At 46.6% G+C, this 24,142-nt stretch overlaps 1 protein-coding gene across 4 annotated transcripts; it reads left to right on the top strand.

Moving 5' to 3' along the window:
* The first annotated feature begins 1,019 nt into the window (after positions 1 to 1,019).
* Positions 1,020 to 23,839, top strand: BRPF3 (bromodomain and PHD finger containing 3). 4 transcript variants are annotated; one of them, XM_090124350.1, is made up of 14 exons: positions 1,026 to 1,291; positions 5,172 to 5,361; positions 6,057 to 7,462; positions 8,479 to 8,635; positions 10,072 to 10,203; positions 11,280 to 11,408; positions 11,793 to 12,105; positions 13,119 to 13,385; positions 13,537 to 14,028; positions 16,017 to 16,110; positions 17,487 to 17,584; positions 18,854 to 18,951; positions 20,236 to 20,390; positions 21,515 to 23,839. In XM_090124350.1, exons 2-14 carry the CDS (start codon positions 5,272 to 5,274, stop codon positions 21,696 to 21,698), a joined length of 3,615 nt encoding a protein of 1,204 aa, XP_089980476.1. In that variant the 5' UTR covers positions 1,026 to 1,291; positions 5,172 to 5,271; the 3' UTR covers positions 21,699 to 23,839. The 4 variants fall into 4 exon arrangements, with proteins under 4 accessions (XP_089980477.1, XP_089980476.1, XP_031464496.2 ...); XM_090124351.1 differs by lacking the exon at positions 5,172 to 5,361 and having other exon boundaries at positions 1,020 to 1,118; XM_031608636.2 differs by lacking the exon at positions 5,172 to 5,361.
* Positions 23,840 to 24,142: the final 303 nt, after the last annotated feature.

The following is a 24,142-nucleotide window of genomic DNA, read 5'->3' as shown; positions in this document are numbered from 1 at the left end:
CATTCAGATGCCAATATTAATGCAATATTCTGTATGACTGTAAGTGGGAAGTGCATATGCACAAGTACATGCTACGCTCTGTAACTGTAGGAGACTCTGGAGCTCCTACCGCACCACTTATCTCAGTTGCGAGCACAAGTCCTTCCTCATTCATTCCTCTCTGTCCCTCTCTCTGACCTTCCACCTTGTCACACCTCTGAACGTCAGGAGGCCATCTGGACCCGAAGTATCACACTAGAAAATAATGCAGACTCTCATTAATCCCATCATTTGACAGCGTTGTTTGGGTGCAGAGCAGCAGGGATGAGGCTTACACGCTCTCTGGGAGAGCTGCGCTAACTGGTGATACTGTCATGTGGTTTTGATGTTCCCGTGCTTCCTGCAAAAAGCAATACCGGGTGTAGGACGAAGCACTCTCATAAACTTAGGGCAGGAATCTGGCCAATCCCAGGGACCCAAAGCAGGTCCCTCACAGCTGCAGCTGAGCCCGCAGGCAAATCCCAAACGCAGGGACCGTCACAGGACCCTTAACCTGAGCGCCCTGGGATCCCCAATCCAACCCCGCCCCCCCGTTCCCGCTGCCCGCGTCCCTCCGCGCCACGTTTCCGCAGTTCCGAGCCCCTTCGGGGACGGTGACTCCCCCAGCCCCCGGGCAGCCCGTCCCGACGCCCGGCCGCTCTCCGCGATAAGAAACTTGCGTCCCGTCCTTCCCGCCCGCCCCTCCCGGCCGCTCAGAGCCGGCAGCGCAGCCCGCGGCGCCCTGCCGCTCCTCTCGGCCCGGGGGTGGGAAGGCACCGGGAGGGGCGGGCGGTCTCTGCCCGCGGGCTGTGGGGAGCGCAGCGCGGCAGCCCCCTCCCCCGCCGCCTTCCCTCACCGCTCGGCCGGGGCTGCACCGCCGCCGCCGCCTCCATTTTGTGCGTGTCCCTGCGCCCCCCCCGCCTCTCCTCGCACAGCGCGGGAGCGGCGCTGGAGGGAGCGGGGCCCCGGGAAGGGGGGAGTCGGGGGTGGTGGGGGGCGAAGCGGCGGCGGAGCGGCATGAGAAGGCGGCGCTGAGGCGGCGGCGGCGGACGGAGCGGCCGGACCGACATCTTGTGCCCTCCCCTCCCGCCGCCGGCTGGGTGAGCCCCAGGGGGGAGGGGAGGGGGAGGCGGATTTAAAGAAAAAAAAAAAAAAAAGGAAGAAGAAAAAAAAAGAACATCCCCCTCCCCCCACACCACGAAAAAAAAAAGAAAAAAAACCCAAAACGATAAGGAGGCGGCGGTGACGGCGGAGACCGCGCGCGGACGCTGAGGTAACGCGCTGCGCGGGCCGCGGCTCCCTGCCCTCAGGGGTCTCTGCTCCCTCACGCAGCGCTGCGCCGGGGTCGCGGGAAGGTGACCGGGCAGGCGGCAGGGAGGCCGCTGTGCCGCGGCTTGAGGAGCTTCCCGCTCGCTCGCCGCGCGGAGGGAGCGACCCGCGGCCCTCACCGAGCGAGGGGTAGCGGCGCTGAGCGCGGGAACGGGCATCGGGCAGCACTGCGTCCACCAACCCCCCCGGCCGCCATCTTGGCTGCCCCTCGCCGCGGCGCTGGAGGTGGCCCCACCCACCTTCTCCCACACTATTGGCCGAACGCGCCCCATTTTAGCCCCGCGGCGCTATGCGTTGCGATTGGTGGCGGGGCTGGGACGGGCGTTGGCGGTAGCCAATAGCGCCCTGGCTCTGGTACGCGCTCTGTCGCTCTTTCCGGCCGGGTGCTGCTGCTCGGGGACTATTTTCGCTCCCCGGGGGGTGGCGGGCCGCGGTGCTAAGGCTCTCTCACAGGCGCGCTCGTCGCTGTGTGTGCGCCCGCACCGTGCTCTGTTTTGACCCGCATCGCTGTCAGCAGGGTTGCTGTGGCCCTGACAGCGCTCCTGAGAGGAGCTCTGGGACAGCACCTGCCACGGGTTCCCTCGGAGAGCTGCTTAAACCCAGGCTGTGCCTTGCACTTCATCCACAGCCTCACACGACGCCCGGTGTGTGCACATCTCCGCCCGATGGCAGACATGAAGGGGTTCATCCCATGTAGGGTTCATAAAGCGTGTGTGGGTATCAGAGAGGGGAGCGGGCCCTCGGCAGCCCTGCAGCGTGTGTTGGTGGTGTGGGCCTGTGGGACGTGCAGCCGTGGAGTGGAGCACCGTGCTGTGCGCTGGGGAGAGAGGAGCCTGGAGAGGAGACGGCTGCTGCAGGCTGTTCGTTTCCTATGGCATTGTTGCTTTAATTTCATGGATGTGTTTCTTAAATGCTTCTGCAGGTGTTTACTCCTCCCCCCTCCAGAGCTGAGGGGTGGGAGGAGGAGAAAATCTCCTGAGCCTGTGTCTGCTCTGTGCAGACGCCGGGCTGAGCCTTACCTAAAGCTGAGCTTAGCGTCCCCTGTGAATCACTGAGATGTTCATCGAGGAGGGACCTTGCTTTTTTCTGACATCCACGTAGAATCATTACGGCTGGAAAAGACTCTGAGATTCCCAAGTCCAACCTCAGCCCATCCCCACCATGCCCCCTAGGCATGTCCCTCAGTGCCCCATCTCCACACGCCACGATGGAAGCCCCCCCAGCATCGCTGCCTTTAGCTGCAGCCTTGTGTCCTCCAGAGGCTCACAAAGACTCCTGTTGCCAGTGAGAAAATTCTTGTCTGCCAGCATGAGAAGGAGAGAGGTTGAAGGAGGCTGAGGTCTTCTGAGGTGTGACTGGATGCTTCTGGTCCTCAGTGCAATGTTGCACAAGTGTGGATCACAGCAATATTTAGCCCTCCTGTTACAAGATCCACTTGTGCTGGATTTTTCCTGTGTTGCAATGATGTTTGATATGTGGATCTCTCACATTTTTTTCTGTGAAGCTATCTAGTAAATTTAAGCCTTCTGATGGGGGTTTGTTTTTCTTAGTCCCTTTTGCAGACCCCAGGCATCTATGCGCCACAGACATGAAAGCTGATACTCAGAAGAACTGAACCATTTCAGAACAAACTCGTGGGATAGAATTAAATTTAGCTCTGGCAGCTTTTTGCATTACAGCCCTGTTGTTCATTCAGTTGTGCTCTCTAGGAACCTATCCCTCTGTTCCTGGCATAATACTCAGTGAAAGTGGATTATGGGGTGTTCTTGGAAAGCCTTGAGCACACTGGTGACAGCAGGAGGACAACTCTTTCAACTTTCTGCTTTTATATCAACAACATTTGTCCATGGTAGGACAAAAGCAGCATAGGCAGTGTTTAACCCTGCTGAAGTCAAGGCAGTTTAGCATTTCAGCATGCACAGATGCTGTTTGCAGAGAGATTGTTTTTTATATGTGGCTGTGGAGGTGTTTTCAAGTGTGCTGAGAAGATCATAACATTCCTGAATTGCTTCTTAGAAGTTGCTGTGTTGCAGACAAGGTCACAGGATTCCATCTTGGCATGTCTGAATTTGTTTTATTGCTGCCTTCAAGGCTTTCCGGAGGTGGGTACTTGTGTCTCTCCTGATATCCAGATGCCTTTTAGAAATGAGCTGGAATTCTTATCCCAGACACTGAGTGAGTTCTGGCTGGCAGCAATTTCAGTGCCGTTTTAAATGCTTCTATGTAGTGTTAAGTAATTGTGTGTTTTACAAATGGGTTGGTTTAGAGCAGCCAGTTACTGTGGTAAAAAGCCCTCCTGGGGTAATTTCTCTGGACAGTAAACTGACTGTTTCTCTAAAGCTACTACAAGAACACTGTACTCTTGTTTTTCCTATCAGCAGGTAAAATAACTCTTCCTTGGAGTGCTAGTTTGGCTGAAATTTGCTCGTCTCTCAGCACAGCCAGTCATCAGCTAATGTCTTGTTTTTCTTGAACACAATGTTAATAATGGCTGTGCTCAGGTCATTCCAATTGTTTTATCCTCTGCTGTCTTTATGTTCATATATCTTCTTGCATCCAGTATCTTCTTTGGTTACACCAGTCAGGTTATACCCAAGCCATACGACAGCAGGATTTTCTTGGTTTTCCATTTGTTGACCAAGCTGCCTTTAGATGCTGGTTATAGAACTCTTTTCTACTGTTTGAAGCAACTGAACTTATCTGTGACCAGTACGGCTGCATTTCTGCAGTATGCAGGTCAAAAAGATCCTGGAAATCCCAGTGTCTATGTTTACAGGTGGAAATTGTCATCTCATATTTTACATCTGAAAACAAATGATGCTTTCAGACTATTATTACAGGAGTGCTTACTGAAAGTGGCACCTGCAGCTTATTTCTGTGGGTGCAAAGGAAATTTTGGACTCTTTTTCCAAAGCTGGTTTGTTTCTTAGTGTAAGTGTCGTATCGTGGTAGACTCATGGATAAGAGGGGCGGTGCTTTCAGGAGAAGAGTGTCTCCAGGAAACTGTTACTCCTTTCTTGAATAACTTCATGAATTCTTGCAGGCACTGATCCATGAGGTGCTGCTTGCTTTGACTCAGTTGATGTTTGTGAGATTAAGTCCATCATGGAGCAAAAAATAATGCGACAGATAAATGCAAATGCTTTTTCTTGTCTGCAGGTCCCATACACAGGGGCCGAAAGTGCTGTGCTCTAACTAAGGGTGAGGTGCTGGTTCAGGCCCCTGCATAGCAACAGATAAGCTCTGGGCCAACTTATCTTATTGGGGAGATTTTACATTTGCTTTTCTTTTTTTCGTCTCCCTCTTTCCTTGGCCTGTCTTGTTAATCTGCATGGTTCTCCCTGTGCTTTGCGCTCTCATCCTTGACTCTGCCCTTTTCCCTTGCATTACTCACTTGGCCTCCTTTCCACTTTCCTTCTTTCACCCTTGGACCTCTGGGATCCTGCCGCTGCCTTTCCATCCTTCTCCAGCTCTTCTTGACAGCTCAGCTTCACCCCTCATTGTTGGGCAGGTCCTTAATGGCTGGAACTGACTCTCAAATGGTTATCTTTGTTGCTGATTAGCAGTTTGTGAGGGCAGAGCTGGCTTGGGCTTTTTGTTAAGGCTCCATTTAAGCACCATTGCACAGTTCCCAGTACAGCTTGGTCTAGATGGTGTCTTGCTGCCTTCCTGCTTATATCCCTGTGGATCCTGCACGCCGAACCAGCTGAGGAGCCTGAACATGGATTGTGGCTTCAGAGGGGCAGATGCTGAGCCAGCGCTTGTAAGTCCATCTGGATCCATATTGGTCATTCCCATACTCGTTCCCTTTTACTTCTTTGTAGATCCTGCCAAAGTGAAGAAGGGATGCACATCTAGAACCCATTGCATTGCTCTGTTCATCCTCTGGTTCTTCATAGACTTTTGTAACCCATTTTGCATGACATGGAGGACATGGGTACCTCAGTGCACATTCTGTCTGCAGGATGGTGTGAGAAACCAGCTACAACTTCAGGAAAAAGGAAGGCAAAGCTGGTAGATGTTTTTCACCATGGAACTCTTTCTCAATGTGGGTGAAGGAAGAAGTGGCAGTGAGATGGGAGATATGGGTGAACTTCTTTCTGAACTGAGGGAGCACTGCTGGTGTATGTTCTCATGTGGAGCTCAGTTAAAATTAAAAAAAAAAAAAAAAAAAAAAGATTGGCAGGGGGCACTGCTTTTGTAGAGCAGGAAGAGTGCTTTCCTTTAGGTCTGGAAAGCCAGATCTAATATTCAGCACATTATGTGTACTGCTGGGAACTCACAGGCAAAAGAACACAGAGAAGAACTCCTTGGCCTGCATGAACTAAACATTGAATGGCACGAGCAGGTTTAATAAGTACTGTGCGTTTCTGAGGATCTGGATGGTTTGTTGGTCTCAGTGCATAGCAGAGTGTTTAGATGCCATTCTTTAAAACCCATTTCAACTCTTCTCATCTGTTGGTATGGGAAACATTTCCTGGCTTGCAAGTGGAGAAAGTTGGAGGGTGCTGTGCCTTGCTTTGCACTGCAGAAATGATTGATATATCCAATACTTGCTTGTATTTAAGGTGAAGTAAACTCTGCAAGCCTGAAATTGCTGAGTCCCTTAGTTGAAATGCTTTTCTATTGTGATGCTGTGTGTGTTTTTCAATCTGTGCTGCTCCTGTTTGCTTGTCTCCTTGGCTCATGCTGGTCTTGGTTTGTTGCAGGGTCTCTGGTGGACTGCAGCAATGAGGAAGCCTCAGAGAAGATCACGGCAGAACCTGGAGGGCCGGCGTTCTCCCTCACCCTACAGCCTCAAGTGCTCGCCCACTCGGGAGACGCTGACGTATGCTCAGGCCCAGCGCATCGTGGAAGTAGACATCGATGGGCGGCTTCACCGCATCAGCATCTACGACCCCTTAAAAATCATCACCGAGGATGAGCTGACTGCCCAGGACATCACAGAATGCAACAGCAATAAGGAAAATAGCGAGCAGCCCCTTTTCCCTTCAAAATCCAAGAAAACACCTTCCAAAGGCAAGAAGAAGGAATCCTGCTCCAAACACACATCAGGAACATCTTTACACTTACCCCAGCCCAACTTCCGTGTGATGGACTCCTTCAAACAGTCAGATGCCCCTCCTCTCCCTGCTGCCTACTACCGATACATTGAAAAGCCTCCTGAGGACTTTGATGCAGAGGTGGAGTATGACATGGATGAAGAGGATCTGGCATGGCTGGAAATGGTGAATGAGAAGAGAAGGGATGATGGTTATGGGATGGTTTCTGCGGAAACTTTTGAGCTGCTGGTAGACCGCTTGGAAAAGGAGTCGTACCTTGAGAGCCGGAACAACAGCACTCAGCAGTCCGTCATTGATGAGGATGCATTCTGCTGTGTCTGCATGGACGATGAGTGTCACAACAGCAATGTTATCCTGTTCTGTGATATCTGCAATCTGGCTGTGCACCAGGAGTGTTATGGTGTGCCCTATATTCCTGAGGGGCAGTGGCTTTGCCGCTGCTGCTTACAGTCCCCTTCTCATCCTGTTGATTGTGTCCTCTGCCCAAACAAGGGTGGAGCCTTCAAGCAGACCAGCGATGGCCGCTGGGCTCATGTGGTTTGTGCCATTTGGATTCCAGAGGTCTGCTTTGCAAACACTGTGTTCCTGGAGCCCATTGAAGGGATAAATAACATTCCCCCAGCTCGATGGAAGCTCACATGCTATATCTGCAAGCAGAAAGGCATGGGAGCTGCTATCCAATGCCACAAAGTGAACTGTTACACTGCCTTCCATGTCACCTGTGCCCAGCGGGCTGGTCTCTTCATGAAGATTGAACCCATGAGGGAGACCAGCATCAATGGCACAACATTCACTGTGCGTAAGACTGCCTATTGCGAGAGCCACTCCCCACCTGGAACAGTGAAAAAAGGGTATTCAGCTGCTACCAGTGGGAGGCAGGAGGGCATTGTGAAGGAGGAGAGGGAGGAGGAAGGCAATTCTGGCCCTCCCAAAGGGTCCCTAAAGAAGAACCAAGTGAAATTGAAGCAGAAGATCAAAAAGGAACCTAGTGAGGGGACTGATGGGCGGTCATCTATGCCCATGGTGACAGTTGCACAAATTCCCTCTTACAGGTGAGTGTTGGAGCTGGACAGCAGAAGATGAACAGGGTCTGTTCTTTGGACTCGTTCCCTTTCATTGTTGAACTTGGAAGCACTGTCTCCAGTCCAGACCTAGCAGTAACTGTGTTCAAATTGTGCTCTGCAGGAACATTCCTCACCAGCATTCTTCCATGTAAGTGCCAGTTGTGCACTGGTTTCCCTGCTTTGCCAATCAACAATCCCAAAATGTTACATAGTACAGATCTTTGGTGGTACCTAACAGGCAAGCGTGCATCTAGGATACAAATTTACATACATGGCTGTGAAAGTGTTTTTAAAATACATCAGGCTTTACTAGTTGGCAGCTGAATGGAAGTCATCCTCCTATTGATATACGTTTTTTTTAATCCCCTCATTTCATAGCATCTTAACTGTTCCTTTTGTTGCAGAACAAGTTAAACATGTACGTGTTGCAAGCAGCTTAGAATCTGGCTGTATACTTTTTCTCCAAGCTCTCTTTCAAACAGAACTAGGGAGTGCTGAGTTTTTGTTTGGTGGCTGAGGAAGTGTGGTGATGTGTTGCCAATATTTCAATAGGCAAACTTCGGAAAACTGCTGATAAGACACCATGTATAATCTAATGAATGGTTTGAAAAGATTAAAATAGGTACTGTATTATTGTTGGGCTCGTGTCCAGGAGTCCAGCTTAAGAACATCACAATGACCCCAGTTGGGATTTTCTGGCACTGAAAATAGTTTTGAAGTTAATGCTTAGAGCTGAATTAGTGGTTGCGTACTTTGCTGTGGCAACTATAGTTAGAACCTCCAGCCTCACTGCTGCTGAAATAGGGTTGTAGTCTGAAAAGTAAGCACAGTTCTTTACAATTTAGAGGCCCCAGATTGTACCAGTTGCAGGTGTGGTTCAGAGCACAGATCAACATACCACCACAAAGCTGCACGCCATAAAGCATCGTTGGGAAGCCAGATGGTATCACCAGGGTTCTAATTGCTTTGCAGTTGTTTCCATGACACCTCTTTGCTTCCTTTAGGCTGAACAAAATCTGCAGGGGCATCTCTCTTCAGCGGAAGAACCAGTTTATGCAGAGGCTCCACAACTACTGGCTGCTGAAGCGGCAGGCGAGGAATGGGGTGCCCCTGATCCGACGTCTGCACTCACATCTCCAGTCCCAGAGGAATGCTGAGCAGGTACAGCTCTGCCAGCCTGTCCCCTGGCTCCAGAGCATGGCAAGCATCAGGACTTAGGAATAGGAAAGCCCTTTAAGAGTTTTAACAACACAGAACAATAGCTCTTCTTGAGTCACTTTTGTTTCCCTGTTGGTTTGCTAATACCTGAATAACTGAGTTAGTGTATCAGTGGGATGTCACTTGTCACCAGAATTGGTGATGCTGAGCCAGCAGGTAAGAGTTTTCCACCTGAGTCAGGAGACTTGGGATTGTGCAAAGGCGTGATGGGCCCCAGTTGGTCTGATCTGTCAGATGAGTCAAAGAACCACATTCCTCACTAGTGATTAAAGATGCACTCATTGAGAAAATGGGTGTTAGCTCCAGAGTCCTTGCCAGATTCCAGTTTGGATCATTCTTCCTGCAGCTTGAATTTCTGACCCTTCCATGAACACTCATAAGCAAGTTTAGACATAATCATCAGCTCTGGTCTTCTTTCCTTCCTCCTCTGAGCTGGCATCCAGGGTCACTTGACGCTGTAAAACAGCACTGTGTTTGGCACGAGTAGTTGGTGAAGTAATGAAATACTAAGACTCTACCCTGTGACAGAGCCAGTTAGTTATTGTGCATGTTGTACACCTATCTTTTTACTGTAGTTGGAGGAATTTATAGGTTTTTCATTTGTGTAAAGACTGCTCTGGATGAATAATAAAGAAAATATTTCCCACTCATCAGTTTGAAGCTTGGGGAAGTTCGACATTTCCTTGGTGCATTAAGTTAAGTAGTTACTACAAGCAAGTTCATAAAAACAAATGTTCTATAAATATAAGCCATCTAGATCATGTGAAGCATTTTTCATCCTTCCCTTGGCAGTCATGCAAAAGTGTATACACTTCTGCTATAGCCTCAAAACCATTTGGAAAGCTACAGATTGAGGAAGGGAAGGATGAATTATGTTGTGAAACCAACAAACTATGTCCTGGAAACTGTTAGCTCATCTCCCCAAGTTAGCTGTTCCTTTGTGTTTTGGTGGATCTCTCTGTGGCTCAGTTTCCTGGAGGACAGTAATAGCTTTCTTTTTCTGCCATACTTTTCTGCCTTGCCTTTGTACTGTAAACCCTTCGGGCTGCTTCTTCAATGTGTAACAGCCAACGAAAAGAATTTCCAGCCTCTGTAATGAACTTTGATATAAAGGCAGGAAGATAAGCACACAGTATGTTCCTGGAGTGTAGCTACAGTATGATTCAGGCATAACTTCTGAAATAATGTAAAATCCAGAAAGGCTGATGTTGTGTGTTCTACAGCTAAACACTGTGAGAAGGAGATGATATGATCTGAACAACAAGACAAGTAGAGAAGAGGAAGACTATGAGAGCAATGCATGGAGGACACCTATAAAAGAGGGGAAAACAAAGGAAGCCAGTTGTGTCCTCATCTTATCCCACTGTTATGTGTTACAGAAGGAACAGGATGAGAAGACGAGTGCAGTGAAGGAAGAGCTGAAATACTGGCAGAAACTACGGCATGACTTGGAGAGGGCCCGGCTGCTCATCGAGCTCATCCGTAAGAGGGAAAAACTCAAACGGGAGCAGGTAGGTAGCTTTGGCTGTCAAGTTGCTCTTCAGCACCATGCAAGCACCGCATGTTGTGGAGCCTCTTTCTCTTTTCCTGTCTTCTGGATGTGCAGAGCAGTTGTCTGTCCCTCAGTCACAGGCTTGTGCTGCCCAGCCTCCGTCCTCAGAATCAGTGCTGGGCTGCAGATTGCTGGGAAAGTGTATTTGCATAACTAATGGTAAATTATATTCCCAACCTCTATCATCCCTTCTTGAGAAGAAGCAGCTTTTCTCTTATGGGTGCTGCCTTGTTGCTAAGCATGTCTTAGCAAATACAGTTTGCTTTGTGTACACAGAATTGCTTTCCTTTGCTACTGAAGTGGTTGATTTAATGACATAATGAGAGAATAAAAGATCAAAGAAACTAAAACATTAAAAGAGAAATAAATACTATTATCCTGTTCCAGTCTCCTTTGAGTGGAGTCATAGTGTAAGAGATCAAACCAGTGCTACAAATTGTTTCCTTGAAATCAAAACAGTATTAGAAAATCCACAGAGTGTAAAAAATCTATTGGGAAACTTGCTTACTCCTAACTGGTGTTGTTTGGCTCTGCTTTAACGTGTGAGATCTTATATCTTAAACTTTGTACTCACTGCTCTAATTATGGATATTGTTGTTTGTGTAAATGCCTAAATAGTTTTAACTTTTTTAATAATGTTGCTGATTGGCATTGTAGTATCTCAGGATAAGGAGTTCTACAGGATGATTTACCAGCACGAAAAGCTTTGTCTTCATTTTTAGTTGTATTATCTTCTAATTTTATAGGGTTTCCTCTTGTTTTGGCTCCATGAGATTGAATAAAAAGGAGTTCCTCGTACAAAAAGTTTAGAGTCTACTTTGCTGTCTTTTAATGTGCATCCTGCACAGGGAGAGGAGAGGACAAGCTGTTGGCCAGAAATTTTTCAGCAGTGAGTCTGCAGGCCAGTGGTGTGATGGCAACCTGAGGTTTCCACCACTGAGGGAGCTGAGTTGATGTTTCAGGAGAAACCAGAAGAAAACAGTTTACTTTTCCCATCCTTGATAACTGTGCTCATTGCTGTTTTCCTGTTCCCAGGTGAAGGTTCAGCAGGCTGCTATGGAGCTACGGCTGACGCCATTCAATGTACTTCTGCGCACAACACTGGACCTGCTGCAGGAAAAGGATGCTGCCCAGATCTTTGCAGAGCCTGTTAACTTGAATGAGGCAAGTCTTTTTCCTAGGGGTGTCTGATGGGTTGGAGATGAGGTATTGTGAGGTATTGCTGGGCAGAAACTCATGTACTGTCATAATTCGGGAAGCACAAACCACCTTATCCCAAGCTGCTGGTGGACTAAAGAATATTTCAGAGGACTCACAGTGTGGGTATCTTTCTAGGCCAAAATAAGGTATTGTTTTCTGGAAGCTTCAGTGCATCTCAGACAAGTAATGTTTTGGAGAGACAATATGTGTGCCTTGACTGGATGACACAGAAATAAAGTGCTGGCATTGTCCCTTGCAGGTGGAAAGGGCATTCAGAGTGCTTATGATGGGTGCGCTCTAGATGGCTAGTAAATGGTTTTTGTAATTGTACAGGTTTTATATGTTTAGGTTCCAGATTACCTGGAATTCATTTCCAACCCAATGGATTTTTCCACCATGAGGCGGAAGCTGGAGTCCCACCTGTACCGAACATTGGATGAGTTTGAGGAAGACTTTAACCTTATAGTTACCAACTGCATGAGGTATAATGCTAAAGACACGATTTTCCACCGAGCAGCTGTCCGGCTCAGAGACCTTGGAGGAGCGATATTGCGTCACGTGCGGCGGCAGGCTGAAAGCATTGGCTTTGACACTGATGTGGGGATTCACCTGCCCGAGTCACCCAAAACTGAGGACTTTTACCGCTTTTCTTGGGAGGATGGTGAGTATTTATTAACCTTTATTTTCAGGATAGATCGTAACCGCCTACCTTGTTCTGGGCAAGTCATTCAATTTGTGTGAAAATCATAATTATCATTCAACAAAACAGAATTTTTCCATCCATCCATTTACATAAGCATGTATCTGACTCCTTCATAGCCTCGGGATTTCAGGCAGGCTAGAGGAAGGTGCAGTTTAGCTCCAGCTCTTCTAGTGCACGTTTGCCTCAGAAAAGTATTTTATCTGCCTGTGATACTTGATATCTGCCTTGGATGTATTACAAACCTATTATGTTAAAGAAGAGTGCAATGTGGGTCTAGAGTTTTTTGTTCTGAGCAAAGATCATATGTTTCAGTGGAAATCAGAGCAATGATCATTATGTTCTTGTGGCAGTTTATTATGAAGACAGTTCTGTGTGGTTCAGGGGCTGAGGTGAGACTATTTTCCTTCTTCATTTCTATGATTCTCCTGGTTAAATTGTGGCAAATAATCAGGGAGAACACAATGCAAAAACTGACATGATCTCACCTGTATTCTAGGATTGTGCAGGAGGTGCAAAAACATATCACTGTAGGTAGCAAATTGACATGGAGTAGACCAACTAGATTAGATGAATTACTATGGGCTGGAAGGGGATGATATGGGATTATGGTACTAGGACCCAAACAGTCCTAGGGAAGACTTTCCATTCCCATTCGTTTTTGCAAAGGACCTGGACTGCAAGCTGTTTTGTGTAGGTTGCAGACACTTCTTCAGCTGCTGTGTCTGGGACAGTAATGGGAGCAGAAAGACAGTGCAAGTTAATTCAGCTGCTCATTACCTGATGGAGGAAGTCTGAACTCTAACAAGTTTAACAGGAATTAACAATTCCTAAATACCCAAACTAAAGCAATTGGTTCATAAATAGCATTGATGGTAATGAGGATGGCTATGGTCCCAAATATCATGAGTGGAGTTCCATTCTCCAAAAAGCCATGCTCGTTCCCTTCACTGTTACAATTTCTTTTGATGCAGTGGACAACATCCTCCTGCCGGAGAACAGGGCTCACCTCACCTTGGAGGCTCAGCTGAAGGAGTTGCTCGAGAAGCTGGACATAGTGAGCCCTATGCGATCCAGTGGCGCCCGGACACGACGCATGCGGCTCCTGAGACGGGAGATCAACTCCGTTCGGCAGAAGTTGGCCCAGCAGCAGAGCAGGACCATGGCCAACGGGGAGCCTGTTCTGTGGGAAGAAGGGCCGGATAAAATGTTGAGAGAAGAGGACGAGGAAGGGGACAGAGGTGAGACGTAGCAGAGTACTACCTCCAGTTCTCTTAGTGCATGTCAGCAGGCAACACCTGCTGTTCATACTACAGGGACAGGAGTGGTCTTGGTAGCTTTAGGAATAACTCTTCCTAAAATGTTCAAGCGGATTCTTTATTCCTTTTGCAGATGATGCCAAGCTCCCACATCCTCCCACCCTGGAGCCCACAGGACCTGCACCCTCCTTCTCAGAGCTGGAATCACTGCAGGACCCTCCAAAACTCAAACCCATCCATGACAGCAAAACCTTGAACCAGCTGCAAAGGAAGGTGATGTCAGACAGGGATTTCTTTGACAAGAAGGCACTGCAGCGGGAGAGCCAAGCTTTCCAGCGCCTGCTCAGTGACAACAGCCTGAATGGACTCACCTTGCCACCTGCAGACAGCCTCATGAGCCCCCCCTTCAGTGGCGTGGGCCGACGGACATCTGTTCTTTTTAAAAAAGCTAAAAATGGGGTGAAGCTGCAAAAAGGCCTGGACTGCTCCCTGGAGAATGGAGAGGACCACGAGCAGCTTTTGCCCTCCTGTGCCAATGGGGAGCGACAAACCCGGAAGCGGCCACAGGGCAGGAATTACAGCAAGAGCGATGGAGAGAAGTCACCCAGGCAGGCAGGGCAGAGAGGTGATTCCATGGGATTTATCTTCCCTTTGTCCACATGGATTTAGGGCTGAGAGAGTAGGAATACTGTGTCTGAACTGCTTATGTGAAACTTACGTGTGGAGGAGACAAAGTTGCCATAACCAGAGGTTAGAAAAGCCCATTCTCTTCCACAGATTCCTAACAAAGAGCTGACAGGACATGCCTGTAATGAATTGCACCCTTATTCTCCACTGACTGTTCATGGAGTTTGTGGTAACTTAGCTCAGCTATAGACACCTCTGGTTTAGATATTTAATAACAAGATGAAATCCAGGGTTGGGTCACAATTCATTCTTCTTTTTGCCAGTTATAGCAGGGTTACTGTAAGAAAGTCTTTCACCTTAGGTAGGGCAGCTGCCTGCAAAGATGTTGAATGGCCTGGCTAAAGGCTCTGGTATTTCCAGTAAGGGGTGAGAAATCTTGGCATTCCTGCACTCATGGGAAGCTTTGCATAGGCCACTGTTAGGAATGAGTTTCTTGCTGCAGAAATGGTGCCTTTGGTTGAAAGTGTGCAGTGGACCAATACAGTAATGAGATGGTAAACATTGCTTTTAAACCAGCTGTAACCCTCACTTCTGAGACTGAGATGAAATTATTGGGAAGATTGAATATGTTCTTTTCAAATTTGACCTGCAAGCACCTGAGATCAAATTTAGAAAAACATGCGGTAAAAAGGAACATTTGAATGACAACAGCGTGATTGCTTTTTTGTTCTGTGTTAACTGCCATTGTGGGAGAGTTCCCACACGAAATATTTGAATTAGCTCATAGTTCAAATATCTTCTTAAAATTATTTGGCTGTCAGAGGCTTGTTAGTAAATAGGGTGGGAGGAAAGCAATTGAACACTGGGAATGACTCACCTGAACAGGTTAAAGAAGACACAAATGGCTTCTCCAAAGAGAAGCTGCTGGTGGAGGGACTGTGGTGGAAATGCTAAGTTAGGGCTTGAAGCAATGATGGAGCACCTGGTGGGAAGGTAGGTCAACCCAGGAGAGCTCAGATGCATGCAATGCAGCTGATTGACTGGAAGGAGTGGAGCCAGGATCCACCCATTCTCAGGGTGGATTTAAGGGTTGGCAGTGGAGGTGAGGGTATCTTTCTGGAGATCCCTGCCTACCTGAGGCCTTCTGAAGGTAGGCAGCTTTTCTTCCTTCATTTCTGGCTGCTATATTTGGGCTTGTCCTTATTTGCTGCAGTCTAGTATTGTACCACCCTGCTATTATTACTGTACTTTCCATCACATTATAGTGTTACAGGGACTTGCTGTTGTTGCCTGCCAGTACAGAAAGCAAAGAGGAGTTACTCATCGTGGATAAAGCTTAGAAAGAGAAGCTGAGATTAACAATGGAATAACATAGGCATGGCACAAGAAAATTGCTGATAATTAGGTAGTGATGTTTTTTCTCTGCTGAAGAAGCAGTGTTTTTTTCCTGAATTGCAGCACTGCTTTTGTGATTCAGCTCCTTCCACTGTTTCAAACACAACTGATGTCTCCTAACTGAGGGAGTGTCTAGTATGTCAAATCTGTGTTACTGCAGAAGCAGGTCAGAGTGATCAGGATTGTCAGAACAAGGTGTTTCCCAGCAGTGTGCTCCCTGTGCTAGTTAAAGCTGGAAAAATAATAGTAGTCTTGGCATGTATTTCCCCTTTGTGTGGCTGTTGGGCATTTGATGAATGCGTGGGCTCCTCTGCTGTCCCCAAATGCTTTTCTAGCACTTGCTTCTTCAAAAGCTGCCTAGTTTTCCATGTGTGGGGAGTAGAAATAATTTTCATTAGTCACCTTCTGCTTCCAGCTGAGTCTGGAGAACTCAGTGCAGAATCTTTCCCCTTTTTAAAGCACACAGCATCTTTGTGGCTGATCCTGCCTTTCTGGAAGCAGATCATCAGGCAGCGATGTTTCTAGAGCCTTGGTGGTATCTGTGTGTTGTTGGTTTTTCTCTGAGCTGCTTCCTATTTGTCTCTTTGGCAGGAGTGACCAACGGCTTTGCAAAGCAAGCAGAGAGCAGCTCAGACTCTGAGCACAGCCCCAGCCTGGGCAGTGGGCTGGTATTTGAAACCTGCAGGTAAGACTCTGTGCTAAGTTCTTCCCAGGAATACCTCCTTTCTGGATTAATTGGTCTGACTTTTGTCATTTGACTTCTTTGCTTAAAACCTAGCTTTTCAGGCTCCATGCTGTCCTGTTATGCCAGAAGTCTCAAAACAGTGCTCGATTTTAAAATGTGTCTGTTACACTTCTGCTTCTCAGCATGAGTATGTTCTCTTTGCTGATGCATATTTTCCTGTGCTTCTTGAGAGCCTAAGCTGCAAAACCCTTTGATCTCAAGTGACCAGCCCAGCACTGTAGGTGGAACTGAATATCCACTGACCTCTCCCTATTTCTGTGTGCTTTGTGCCCAGACGTTCAGATAAGTTGTCATTGCCTCTTCTATAAGGTGCAGATCTCCCACAAAATGATTTCAGTACAGTATTGTTGGACAGGGAGCTGCCTAAGTGAGTACAGAAAGGAGAGACGTGGATTCATGCGTAGCTGTAGTGCCATGGGGGCCCTTGAAATCCTTCATGGAGTGTGGATGAACTCCAAACAGCACCAGGAGCCAGAAGCTCACTTTAAAACCATGATCTCATGGATCCACCATGTTTACCTCAGTTTCTCCGTAGAGAAGTGAGAGAGGAAAATCTGAATTCACAGGGGAGTGTGGGGGCTTGTTAGTTGGTGTTTATGAAGTACTTTGAAGACAAAAAGTGCTATATAAGTGCTTATTATGGTAATTGCAAGCAATTCATGTAGCAAAAATTACATTAGAGCTATGCTACACCCACAAAACAAGGAATTAAAAAACAAGCTTATGTCTCCTGGATAACTTGTATAATTATTCCATTTATGAGCAGCTCTGTTTACTGCTTTTTCTCCACTCTTATTAAGCATCAAATGCACTCAGAGTGGGGTGATTTTTAGAAAATTGTGAAAAAGAATTACAGTAAGTGGAAAGAACATGATTGGTTCACATGGAGATACAGTTTTCTGCAATGTTTGTAGTAATGAAGTAGAAGCACGCTTAGGCTATGGACTGACAGAGTTCAGTTACTGATAGATAGCAACGTGTTGGAGTGTTACTCTGTCCTCTTTGAAGTCTGTGCACAACTGAGTGAGCTCATGTGACTTCCAAACATCACTGTGTCAGCTGTGCAGTACAAAGCCTTTGTTGGGTTCCTTCTGTGTGTTAACAACAAAGCTTTTGTTGGCCCCCTTCACTGCTCATGGAAAAGCTGCGATGATGCTCAATGTGTTTGCACCAGGGGAGACATTGTGCTCAGGTATTCAGTGTTCTTATCACATCAGGGATGCACTAGTGCAGTTAACTTCCAAGTTATAAACAGCTGGGGATGGTTTACTTGGCTGTGTTTTTCAGGGTAATCTGTTTTTTCCCTATTCTGACAGTGGTTTGATGCCTCCTAAGCGAAGCCGAGGGAAGCCAGCTCTTTCTCGGGTGCCCTTCTTGGAAGGTGTGAATGGAGACTCCGATTACAGCAGCTCAGGTGAGAATGGCTCACAGGAGCTCTGCTTTAGGGAACACCTCTGTCATGTCCTGCAGCACAGTAGGGCTGACATCCTACCTGAACCAGGGGAAGCAGGTCTCAGTGCATATTGGAAACCAGTCCTGTAGGAGCTACCCAGGTTACACAGTCAGGATGCTGACCTGCGTTGTGTGTTAACATGCTGCTTTTGGCTAATTTAGGCTATTGCGTGTTTTCTTCTGCTTTCACTTGTGCTGGTTGCCTGTGCCCTGAATTCTCCTCAGATAGGTGCTTACTGTTAGTCTGGAGTAATGTGCCTGGCACTGCCCTCTCCAGATTTACAACTAGTTCTCTTTCACAACACTGCAATACAAACAGTAAATCTTAAAGAGATCTCTCTCTAGAGGTGACTTCATAGCTGTTTCCTCTCATATTGCTGTCTTTCTTTTTGCAGACTTGGTAACAAAGTCATTATCTTTGTCAGACTGTGCTGTACAGCAGTATAACTAAGTCACACTCCTCTAACGCTACCCAAAGCAATGCACTAATGGAGCAGCACTCATGTGACCAGATTCTCATCTTGGTTATGGTTTGTCATTGATAGAGTTACTGCAGGTTTACGATGGTGCTGCTGAATCAGAATTCAGCTTTGACTCCTCCCGCAGGATTTGGGATAGAGTCCCTTGACTACCTGCACCCTGTGTGTTCACCACCCTGCTTTGGAGATAAACTTACTGGGGCTGGTATTGGTAGAATTAGCATCATACTGTTCTGTGTCTTATAACATTATTTCATTAACAGATGAATATGTTTGTCATGTAATAATGGTGAAGCCCATCAGATCTGGCTTGGCAGTACATTTGTGTTGTATTCAGCGTTTTCTAGATTCAGTTTGACTTCAGATAAAGTCAGTGTATTGTCCATTCCCCAGGATGTAAGCACTGCTTACTGTAAGATTTGCAGTAAGGAAGACTGCTCCTTGACCAGGAGCTAGCAGATGAGTTATTCATGTCTTGAATGGATCTCCTGCAACATGTCTGATCTGAGTTTGAAAAGATTGTTAGCTAACACTTCTGTCAATGGGAACCAGGCATTTCCTGCAAAAATCAAATAGTCCCAAAGCCAGTGACATCACAGCAGTCTGGGTATTTGCATTTTGGAGGAATGAAAAAGAGCTCTCTGAACAGTGGCTCAAAGCAATCTCAGATACAGCTTCATCAGTTTCATTGAGGACAGATCTACCTTGGTGGGCCTTGGCCCTCCTAAGCCATGTATTCTTCTGTCCCTTAGGCAGAACTCTCCTGATGTCCTTTGAGAGTCAGGCTGAGCTGGAGCCCTTGGAGCTTGTGTGGGCTAAGTGCCGTGGTTATCCCTCCTACCCTGCCTTGGTAAGTACCTTCTGCTCTCTTGTAGTTTGTAGCAGCAGTGCAGGCAGCCCAGAACACAGCACTAGTGTGCGGTGTAGCCAGCCATAAAGGAGAACTTCCCAAAACCATGCAGTATGTGGCTGGTTTTTTTTTCTTCCCTTTGCACTGTTAATTTTTCCTGTGCTCATTGTTTCAGAGCATTGGAGAGGATTCACAAAACATTGATCTCTTGGTGCCAGGGACAGGAGGAAGTCTTTCCTCTCCTGTTTGCTCTGCAGTTCACTGTGTTGCCATGTATGGGCTGACACAGCATGTGTGCATGGCCATGGCTGCATACAGGTCTGGTGCTGTCAGAAAGGGCAGGTTCTGCTAGAAGAGTGAACCATGTCTATGCTTTTATTCTAGGTAGGAACCCAGAGGAGAGAACAGTTACACATCTGCTTGCTCTATTGACCAGCCAAAGCATTTTCAGATCCTCATGTGGCTACAGCCAAAGTTAAATTGTGCTTTAGCATGGTGAGGTTGCCCAAGAATGAGGCATTTTTACAGCAGTCTGGTGGAGTGTCTTAATCAATTCCTACAGGTGGCTGGTTTCAAAGCTTAGCTGCTTTGTCAAAGGCTGGAGCTAAGGGAAGATCCATTGAATCCATCTTTTGTTGTTTCATTCTTTTGTTATCATACAGCACAAATGTTGGACATAGACATTTTTGCTTTCTATGGGGAGAACTGAGAATGCATCTGGTGTTATTTCTTTATGAAATGACGTGTGCAATCCCCTAGTCTGATAAAGCTGATGCTGCTTGTCAACTCTCTTAAAATATCAGGCCTGACTGACATCTTGTAACAGTATAAATCTGAGCAATGCCACTGAAGCCAATAGAACTGCACCAAAATGGATCTGTTGTGAAATAATGTTATGCCTGCTGAGTGCAGCAGTGATGTTGAATTTATTGTGCAAGTTTGGAGGGGGGGAAATCCTTTGAACACAATGCTGACTTTGTACTAAATTACCAATCATCGTGTATGCACCTGTATCCACACAGAACCACGTACCTTCATTCTTTCCCTTTTTCCAAGTTCACATGCCTGGTTTTTGGGTTGACTGGTTTCCTTTCCACAGGGGAAGCCTTGAAGATAGGATGGGTAAGCAAAACTGCTTGCTCTGCCTCAGTGTCTCTTTGTAAAGAATTTTCCTAAGTAGATTTTGATAATGTAGCTTGGATAAACTGAAAGAGCAGGAAAAAGAATGCGTTTTCTGCAGTTCTTGAAAGGGTTTGTGCTTAAATGTTCTTCCTGTGTCACCAGATAATCGATCCCAAGATGCCACGTGAGGGGCTGCTCCACAATGGAGTCCCCATCCCAGTCCCACCCATGGATGTGCTGAAGCTGGGGGAGCAGAGGCAGACAGAGGCAGGCGAGAAGCTCTTCCTTGTCCTTTTCTTTGACAACAAGAGAACCTGGTGAGTGGATGCAAACAGGCTGGGGCCTCTGGTGAGTGCCATGGCAGAGAGGAACGTTTTAATTTAATCTTTGGTATAGGGGAACACACAGGAATCACTGTTATGGTAATGTTACATGGAAATTGGAAAATTTAAATATGCACTTGTCAAGAAAAGTCTAAATGAGGAAGATGGCCTGCTTTTCCCAGTCCCAGGAACAGAACATCTGACTGCTCCATTTCCATGGTGAACAGCATAACGTCCTCCACTTCGAGATCACATCACCACAAAATTACTGAGGCACATGAAGAGCCCTGAGCTGTCAGTGTTGGCTGGCTGTAAAATGCAATGAGCTGTGATATATGTAACTCCCAGGAGCTGGACTTCATTCAGAAAGATGCCATGTTTCTTAGTGTGATATTTAACCTGGGCTAATGAGTGCACAACAAAGACTTGGTACAGACTAAGCACTTGCAACTTGAGACTTGTTTTGGATCAGTCTGAACATGGGGTGTGTGTACTGGAAGCTGCTTGTTTCTGGATGATACTCAGGCAGTTGTACTCATCCCAGCCATAGTGCTTACAGGCTCTTGGAAGGCAGAGCTTTCTCAGTGATAAAAAAAAAAAAACTTACTTTCCATCATGGAATTCCCTGTAGTTGCTGTTCTGTGGGATACAAAAATTTCCCAGTTTCCCCTGGAACTCTAAAGAGAATTGAAAGGTTTGAGGAAGGAGAGTGGAGAGAAATCAGTGCTCATGCAGGAGGGCATTTTGGCTGCAGATGGTTCTCCCATGTCCAATGCTGGCATTTAAGCATTCATAGCACTGTTGTAGGGGGTTAATTTAAAAAAAAAATAAATCATCTGAAAGTGTCTGTTCTTGGGGAGAACAGTGACCATGACTAATTGCTCCTGAGATCTGTGGGGAGTGCTTGAGGGCCTGTAGTACTTGGCCATGTCTTGTTGGCTCTTGGGCAGATTCCTGGCCTGTGCAGCATGTAGTAGAGCTGGACACATGGAGCAGCCAGCTTCCTGCAGAGATCTTGGCCATAACATTGCCAGAGGCCTGCAGGTATTTGCTCTCCTTTCCCCCATCCCTGTCCTGATGCCCTTGGTGACAGTTTTGTGCTTCCCTTTCTGCTGCAGGCAGTGGCTTCCACGTGACAAGGTGTACCCTCTCGGCGTAGATGACACTGTGGACAAGCTAAAGATGATGGAAGGACGAAAAACCAGCATCCGCAAGTCTGTGCAGGTGGCATATGACAGAGCCATGATTCACATGAGCCGTGTGCGGGGAGATCATCCCTTTGTTCCGTCCAGTTATCTGTGATGGGTTGGGGCGGCCGGTCCTCCTTCTCCAGACATTGCTGTCTGTGTCAGCACAGGGAGCCATCCCTGGCACCGAGCAGCCAAAGCACGCCCCGTGTTCCCAGCAGCTGGCAGCACTCCTTGAAGCACCCTGCTATGTGCCAAAAAGCCTGTCCAGCTTCTTTCTGAATGTGTCTTGCTGAAGAGCTGGCAGGAGATGAAATGTGTAGTCTGCAGGGCCAGGTGTAAGGTGTTAGGAAAAGCTGCTGGGTGACAGGAGCCATGGTGAGCTGATGCAGCAGAGCTCAGCATTTAAATGTTTGGATCTCATGCGCACTTTCTTGCTGCTGCCTCCCCCATGCTGCCAGGAGTTTGGGTGTCAGTCAGCCCCGAGTCATTCCTTGAACCCATCACCTCTGTAAGCAAACCAGGATCCTGTACAGAAATCCCAGCTGGACTTGTGCCAAACTTACCCTGACCATCACTGGCCTTTTTGTTTTTCTAAATGAAATTGATTGTCCCATCATGTCACAGAAATGGTAGCTGGGAGGCAGTATCATGATTTTCCTGCCTACATACATAGTGCTTTTACATTAGATTTCTTGCATTGCATTTAGAAATGAGTGAAATATTTTGGTAACTTCCCCCTCTGCTGCACCCACATACATGCAGATGCACAGAGCTTTAAATATGAAAAACAAATTACCTGTGGTGTTTTTTGGTGTGCATTCATGGCCTAGAAATTTATTTGGTAGTTTCATACTTAAATTCTGATTTCTGTGACTGTGCTTGTTGCAGTAGCAGTTCATATCATGGTTTAGTACAGCCTTGAGTCTTAGCAAAGATAACTTCTTTTTCTGAAGAAACAAAGCTGATTCTGGAGGTGTCTGTGTTGGAGCAGCTCTGCAGGCACTGAGGTTGATCAGGGTTGGAGGGAGACGCATCGCTTGTGTTGCTGGATGCACATTTGGTGTCAGGCTCCTCTTCCTTTCTTCTTTTCTGTCTCTTTCAAGTTCTCCTCTGGCTTGGTTTGGGTTGAAACCAAGCACTAAGTAGAGCACACAACCATTTTGCCTTTTTGCCTTCTCTCACACACGTGTATCCCTTCCTGCTGTGTGGGTCTCCAGCATTGTCATCCATTAAGAAACAACCAGCCTGGCTCTGCTGCAGCCCCTCTTTACTTTCTGGGTTTGCGTTGCAAAAATGGGCAGCTGATGTTTGGAAACGGATGACAAAACCTTTTCTATTAGCCAAGGACTTAGAATTTCTCTGATCTCTTCTGTTGTGTGTTCCCTTTTTTTGCTTTTCCATTTTAAAACCAAAGGTGCAGAGCAAGATTGTAGATTGAATATCACCATTTTGCTTTTTAACTCGATATTTTTTTATTATTTCAACTTTTTCATACTGAAGAGAATGTGGGGTCAAAATAATAATGATAGTGGGGAGTAATCACTGCCATTTCTACGTGGTCTACTTTTTTAGAAATACCACTTCTTATACATTGGGACATGGAGCCACACTTTAAGGAAGATTCCTTTAACATATAGAGATGGGGCATAGGATTTTGTAAAAATAGTAATAATAATAATGCCTATGGAGTGTGGCGAGGGAAGGATGTTGTGTATATAGTTGTACAATACTGCTCTAAATTATTTAGACCTATTGTCACCATTCTTGAAGTCCTCAGTCGTGTTGCTGGGTCTTTTATATGCACACAGTGTAATTTATTTAAAGGAACATATACTTTTCTGGGTGGTAGCTCAGCTGTGGACTTGTGACCTGTGTATATGTTTTCAGAATTTGGGATATTATTTTTTTGGTTGGTTGTTTGTTTTTAAACGACATTTTAGAATGGGAATTGGCTGATCTGCTGTTTGCTACGGGACCGAGACGTGACTGTCACTGCTGTAAAGCACAGATTGCTCTATTTATTGTAGAAAGTGAGTTTATTTGCTTTCTAGAATTGTTTATATCAGATGGTATAAGAGAGGTAATAAGAAAATCTATGCTTGTAAAGAAAAAAAAATGCTAATTTTACCTACTATAATCTGACTGTCTGAGACTATATTTTCTCTCTGAGAAATAAATGTTCTGAAGTATTAAAAAAAGGATTTCTGCTGTTGTGCTTCTTGGGTATGCAGTGTTGCTATTTTTTGGGTGGGATTATTACATACTAATAAAACACCTGCCCTCCAGCTCCTTCATCATTTCCTCCTCGAACAAACGAAGTTATGACTTACTGAATTACTCTGTGGACAAAAAGTTTCCATGACATTGGCATCTCCCATGCCTGGAACCATCAGCAACTGCCCCCAGCTTCTCCCTGTGAGCCAGAAATATGGGAAATGAAAGTGAGGAGCCATAGGAAAGGATTAAAATCACAAGAGCAGAGATCTTGCAGTGACTTTATAGGGTCTCAGGTTTTTGTGGGTTTTTTTTTGGGGTGGGGAGAAGGATGAGCCCATG

This window comes from Phasianus colchicus, chromosome 25 (assembly GCF_987193195.1).
Source record: "Phasianus colchicus chromosome 25, bPhaCol1.hap1.1, whole genome shotgun sequence".
NCBI lineage: Eukaryota > Metazoa > Chordata > Aves > Galliformes > Phasianidae > Phasianus > Phasianus colchicus.
Note: the sequence above shows the minus strand (reverse complement) of the source record. Positions and strands in the feature narration are given on the sequence as shown.

Coding starts and splice junctions, on each gene's coding strand:
- BRPF3 (XM_090124350.1), top strand. CDS start 5,272: ATGGAGGACATGGGTACCTCAGTGCACATTCTGTCTGCAGGATGGTGT. Junction 18,952..20,235: donor ATCCCTCCTACCCTGCCTTG/GTAAGTACCTTC, acceptor CTGTGTCACCAG/ATAATCGATCCCAAGATGCC. Junction 20,391..21,514: donor TTTGACAACAAGAGAACCTG/GTGAGTGGATGC, acceptor TTTCTGCTGCAG/GCAGTGGCTTCCACGTGACA.